General features: G+C 32.8%; 1 protein-coding gene across 1 annotated transcript; it reads left to right on the top strand.

Annotated features, from left to right (window-relative positions):
• The first annotated feature begins 1,497 nt into the window (after positions 1–1,497).
• Positions 1,498–5,673, top strand: LOC140813200 (non-specific phospholipase C4-like). The gene is made up of 4 exons (XM_073171676.1): positions 1,498–2,343; positions 3,312–3,721; positions 4,274–4,444; positions 5,151–5,673. Exons 1-4 carry the CDS (start codon positions 1,730–1,732, stop codon positions 5,528–5,530), a joined length of 1,575 nt encoding a protein of 524 aa, XP_073027777.1. The 5' UTR covers positions 1,498–1,729; the 3' UTR covers positions 5,531–5,673.
• The last annotated feature ends 1,272 nt before the right edge of the window (positions 5,674–6,945 follow it).

A 6,945-nucleotide genomic window follows, 5' to 3' on the forward strand; every position in this document is an offset into this window, starting at 1 on the left:
CCGAAAAATTTGTATTTTGATGTGTTGCGCATGGAAGTCCAAGATTTTGGTGTGCAGCGGATTGAGGCTTGTCGTAGACTATAAATTACATCATTTTACTTACCATCTAGGGTATTGGGGAACCAAGGGAAGAGTGGAGGCTGATGCTAGAAGATTGAAGATTCAAGTTCATCAAGTTTTTGGAAATCTATTGCACAACTCCGGGGACGGAATTAACACTTCAAACTCTTGTTCTAAGTTCTTCTTTATTTTATTTTTCATTTGATATGTCTTGTTTTAGAACTATGTTTTGTTGTTTTACTTGTGTTATTATGAACTAATTTTTATTTTTAGAGGAAAGATGGAACAAAACTAGAAATCATGTGTTAGAATCTATGAGCTAATCTATTTAAGTTCTTCATATTGTTCATTTGTATTGTTCTAATCTTAATACTTTCAATTTATTGCAATAATTTGAATGATTTATATGTTTACAAATTATCACTCAGAAGAGGAAATTATAAACAAAAAAGGAGAAAAACACATCAATGGTATTTATAGAGTTCGTGAGTTTCTATAATGCTATCGAAGCCTATAGAGAATCTAGTGCTTGATGTGTTATTTAATTGTAGACTGTTGATGGGAACGTTGTAATATATTTTTAGATAACTAATATCTACTTAACACTCGGGAGAGGAGTAGATAATTATAGGATTCTTGGCTAATGAATAAGAACGATTTTTATAACATAGCTACAAGAAATTACACATGGTGGATAGTTGAGTGAAATCGGACCTCTAGATCTTTTATTCCATTGTTATTTGCAATAGTTTGGTGCGATATTTTATTTCATGGTTATTTGTTACAATTTGGTGTTACATTTAGATCCCTTTTCAATTTAATTATTCTCGCAATCAAATCTTTTAATTGAATTTTCTAAATAAAGTCGAGACTATTTTAATCACAAGCACTAATATACATTTATATACACATTCATCGTGGGATCGACACTTGTACTCAAAAAATTCATTTTACTATAACTTGACGTCGTGCGCTTGCGAGCAATCAAGAAAACACGCAACAAGTACTCAAACATGTATAATAAATATTGATATTAATGGCATATTTGTGTTTTCAAATGAAAATCATAACAAACATTGAAAATAGTACTAATATGATATTTAATATCAACGGTTTCATATATATTATTAATATATGATTTTTGAATATACAAATATGTGTATATATGTTATTAATAAATTTGTTCCAATTTAATACTTTAAATATTATCTATTGTATCAGATTTAAAACAATTGATACTCAAATATTACTTATTAATATAATATTTTAATGTTTTATACTGATTTTTATCCGTGAAAAACATGTTGGTCCAGACATCACACAAACATTTTTTTGTGGATAAGAGAGAATGCAAATGCTTGAAAGCTCAATTATACTGAAAATGTTCCCAAGTTATTGTAGCAAACTCCTCCCGACTCAAAAGGAAAACCGAAAAGAGAACAAATTATTAGCTAAGAAAAAAACGCCGTATTGTTGGAAAATTGCCTATCTTTAAGCAGGAAATTTTGCTCCTAGTAACAAATTTTCAAAAGATCTATTAATTTCTTCTTTAAGCAAAACTCTCCCAAAAAAAACAAAAATCCATCTTAAAAGCCAAGTAAGCCTGACGGATCACCCAACAACCAATCTCCGTTTCCATTTCAGAATTCTCACCAAAAAAAATCCCAGCATGGCTTCTGAAACTTTAAACTCCCCGATCAAAACAATCGTCGTGTTAGTTCAAGAAAACCGCTCCTTCGATCACATGCTAGGTTGGATGAAAACCCTGAACCCAAAAATCAATGGCGTAACCGGGCAAGAATCGAACCCGATATCAACCACGAACCTGGACTCAGACCAGCTCTTCTTTGGATCCGGGTCACACTTCGTCGACCCCGATCCCGGCCACTCCATTCAAGACGTATACGAACAAATATTCGGCGTTCAGTGGAAAGTAGACCAGCAGCTTCAGCCTACCATGAAAGGGTTTGCCCAGAATGCTGAAAGGAAACAAAGTGGCATGTCAACTACGGTGATGAACGGGTTTAAACCCGAATATATACCCGTTTACAAAGAGCTGGTGGAGGAGTTCGCAGTGTGCGACAGGTGGTTCGCAGCCGTGCCAGCCTCGACTCAGCCGAACCGGCTGTTTGTGCACTCGGCCACTTCGCATGGGGCTACAAGTAATGATACAAAGCATTTGATCGAAGGGTATCCGCAGAAAACTATATTTGAATCGTTGGATGAAGAGGGTTTCTCGTTCGGAATATATTATGAGTACCCTCCAGCTACACTTTTCTACAGGTTAATCATTTTTAGTCTATTTCATTTCATTATTTTCTCGATCTTTTAAGTGAATCCAAGCTTATTGCACGAATTTAATAATTTTTGAACGAATGAATATAGAACTAATGGCACAAAACATTCTTAAAAATTATTTATTTAATATGAATGAATGAATAATTCCCCTATAGAACTAATCGCACAAAGTATATAATATTCGGATAATAACTCGGAAGTTGGTAGCGTGTCATAATCAAGGGTTTTTTTAAGAATGATTTGTTTTTAAATTTAAAAAATAAAGTAGAAAGTAGAGTTTTTTAAACAATAAGGCAAAACGTCACTATCAATGATGGACCATGCAATATATTTTGTAGTGTCTGCTACTAATAACAAGAGACGTCATTGATGGTGGATGCTATGTATTTTTTTTAAAATTTTTAAAACAAAATCTTTTATTTATATAACATACATTGATTTATATTCTTTTTAAATTTTACATGATACACAAAACTATTCACTGCTATCTTAGAATCCTAAACATGTTCAAAATATCAAAATAATAAAATTAAAACCTTGACTCTAGTTTAAAGTTTAAAACCTAAACGCTAAACAAAACACAAGCTAGAACAAGCAGCAAAAGCAAGAACAAGCAGCAAAGAAGTTGGAAAAATATTGAAGAGAATTATTTAAGTTTCAGGTTGTAGTAAAAACAAATGATGTGGTTGATTGATATATAAAAATTTATTAATATCTATATATTATTAATTTTTTTTACGACTTTAAATATGATAATAATTCAAGAACATAATACACATGAATGTCTCAAGAGATTTCAGCTTGAAAAATTCGCCGAGGCGCCAGACGGTAGATAGTCTTTTGAAACACTAGGAAAATTGCATGCATATATACTCGTCAAATGTACATGATCCACAACAATTCCTTAATTTCTCACTAATCAATTAACTTTAAATTGTTGCAATTTTTTGTAGGAATCTTAGGAAGCTGAAGTACATAAAAAATTTCCATCAATTTGATCTGAGTTTCAAGAGACACTGTACGGAGGGGAAGTTGCCAAACTATGTAGTGATTGAACAAAGGTATTTCGATCTTAAACTTCTTCCAGGAAACGACGATCACCCATCTCACGACGTATACGAGGGCCAAAAATTCGTGAAAGAAGTGTACGAAGCCTTGAGGGGTAGTCCTCAATGGAATGAGATGCTGTTCATAATTGTGTATGATGAGCATGGTGGATTCTTTGATCATGTCCCTACTCCGGTGGGGGGCGTCCCTAGCCCAGATGGGATTGTTGGTCCAGACCCTTACAAGTTTTCGTTTGATCGTTTGGGAGTTAGGGTTCCGGCCATTATTGTTTCTCCATGGATTCAGAAAGGAACTGGTAAGGAATTTGATCATGTAAAGATCATACAAACCACAAACACATGCTTTTCTCACAATTAAGGTTATCGGCCTACTTGAGTTGAAACATGTATATCAATTTATTTAAAATTTTACTTACTTTCTCCTTATTTTTTGACAATTGATCTTACTAAAAAAATAACAATATAATCAATCATCCGCAGGGACGGAGCCACCCCAAAGGCTAGGGTGGGCTCCAGCCCAGTCTACTTTTTTGGATTTAATTAGGAATATGGACTGAGTTTTCTTTTTTTATAATTTTAGCCTTGTATTTTTATTTTTTAGCCCAATATTTAGCCCATTTCTTGAGGGTTTTCTTTCACAGCCGTCTCCCAAAAATGAAAACAAGAGGATGAGAGCTGCTAGTCTCCTACTAGTTGAAAATTTCGCGTGAAGGAATTTTTAAATATTTGATTTATATTATTTAATGCTGTTTATCGATTCATTCAGCCCAGTATAAAAAAAAATTCTGGCTACGTCCCTGATCATCCGTATATTTTCAATAATTTCGATCTTAATGATGATTATGCAGTTCTGCATGGACCTTCAGGGCCATATCCCACTTCAGAATTCGAACACTCTTCAATACCTGCAACTGTGAAGAAGATTTTCAATCTAAAGTCTTTTCTAACCAAACGTGACGCATGGGCTGGCACTTTTGATGTTGTGCTGACCAGAAACACCCCAAGAACAGATTGCCCAGGTAAATTTTCCTTACTTAATTCCGACCCACCTTGCATATACTATTTTCGAGTTTTGCCACTCGAGTCTTGCCACACACGTTCGAAGGTTAAAAAAAACCTAGCATGCCATTGGAATTTGGAAATCATACGTCTAACTGTTTTGATCTACTAACTTATCGAGTTTTGAGTTTTAATCCACTACTTATTCAAAATTTGATTTGGTGCACTATTTTTTAGTTTCCAGCTATTTTGGTTTGAATGCTTACTTGACCTTTGATATGTCATCGATATATTTCTAGTACAACATTAATATTTTTCGGTGTCAAATCTTTATTAAGATGAATTGTAACTAAAAGCCAATGAATATCAAAGTTACTCCATCAAAATCGAAATTTGTAGACTAACTTTACCAAAACCCAAAATAGACAAGTTAGTAGACAAAAATTATTTTCTTTTTTTAGATCAGGAGTCGTGAACCATAACTCGATCCATACACTTGCAGTATCGATATTGACTAACAAAAAAAGTGCAACCTTTGGGATCTTTATTTTTCTGCGTAGACTACTACATATAATCTCATCATTCATACAAGTTATATTTCGAACATTTCTCTCAAGTATCCATAATATTCGCCGACATTTAATTTTTTTTTCTTGAAGGGATATATGGTGCATGCATTGATTTTCCAGTGAAATTAATTAATTGAGGCTTCAATTTTACTTGCAGAAACCTTATCAAAGCCAATAAAATTGCGAGAAGCCGTGGCGAAAGAGGACTCAAAGTTAAGTGAGTTCCAGGAGGAGTTGGTGCAAATGGTTGCGGCGTTAAGTGGAGACCATGTGAAGGACATTTTCCCACACAAGCTAGTCGAAAACATGACTGTATCAAACGGGGTAGAGTACGTGCATAATGCTTTCAAAAAATTCTTGGATGAATGTGAGAAACATAATCAAAATGGAGCTGATGGATCCACAATTGTTTTCAAGAATACTGCAATTACAAAGGAGTCGACGAATATCAGCGATAAAAGTGAAGAACCATCAAAGAAAAAGTCCAAATCATTTGCGGCCAAGTTATTTTCTTGCATAGTTTGTGATCACCGTTGATGCGTTAGTTCTATTTTTGTTTCTTTGCAATATGCAGTATACTTTAATTTGTTTCTATATTAATTTAATATTTTATATATGATTATATGTTAGTGCTATTGAAAATGTCGATGTGTTTAATTATTCATATCTATTTCTGGATATCCAAACAATCCAACATAACATTTGGTTGAGCAACTGGTGTCGAGTACTATTTATTCTATTACTGTCATACTTGATTACTATTAATTTCAATTTATAGATAGTTTCTGGTCTGGTGAGCTATGCAATACTCTGATATTCAGATCGGGTTGGACAAAATTTCGATGTGGATTTACACAAAATGAACATAAGTTAGAGGGTGTCAGAGATGTTTTTTGATGTAGTCACTCTGATACTTAAATCGATATTGTGACAAAATTTAAAGAGTGGGTCTCATGTGAGACCGTCTCACGGATCATAATCTGTGAGACGGGTCAACCCTACCCATATTCACAATAAAAAGTAATACTCTAAGCATAAAAAGTAATACTTTTTCATGGGTGACCTAAATAAGGGATTCGTCTCACAAATACGATCCGTGAGACCGTCTCACACAAGTTTTTGCCAAATTTAAATTTGTTATAAAAGTAGTGCTGAGTGATAATAATTAGTGAAATAGTAAGACAAGTTGCTTGAAATTCGAGATTGTTATAAGATTCATACAAATCTGATATTATTCTATACATATTTTGAATTTTGAATAAATTTTGATATTTTTGAGATTCTATGCTTATCATAAAAGATTTGCCCATGTATATAAAGGTATCTAAATCGGACCCGACCCACCAACCTAACACAGTTCGACACAAAAAAAATATGTTGTGTGCTTGAGGTCAGGTCGGGTTGGACCTGATATCTACCCGAAAATATAATCGTGTAAGAGCAAATAAGGTTGGCCCGAACATTTTAAATTTTTTTTTAAAAATATATATCTAATTAATAAATATTGCCTCGATTTTTATATATTGTATATTTGAAAAAATATTTATTGTATATTTATATCATAAATTTTCATATTTTAATATTTATTTTTACATTTTTTATTTTTTAAACAATTTTTTATTTGATTTAGTCCATATACTCTAATTTTTTACAATTAGACTTTCAAATTTTAATTATATATAAGGGAGATTTTGTTATTATATGTTTAAATTAAAATATTATTTTTTCTGAATTTTATTTAATTTTAAAAACATTTAAAAAATTCAAAATCGGGTTGAGTCAGATTCAAATTATGAGTTTTTGGGTTGACAATGTTTAAATAGTACTATGCTTCAACCCGACCCACCCGATCCACCTGAATTGACACTCTTACTCATGTGTTTTATATCCAGCGGACTTTATCTAATTGCAATATTTGAATGGGCTCCGCTCGAATGACTATGATAAAAAAG

Source organism: Primulina eburnea, chromosome 14 (genome assembly GCF_022965805.1).
Source record: "Primulina eburnea isolate SZY01 chromosome 14, ASM2296580v1, whole genome shotgun sequence".
Classification (NCBI taxonomy): Eukaryota; Viridiplantae; Streptophyta; class Magnoliopsida; order Lamiales; family Gesneriaceae; genus Primulina; species Primulina eburnea.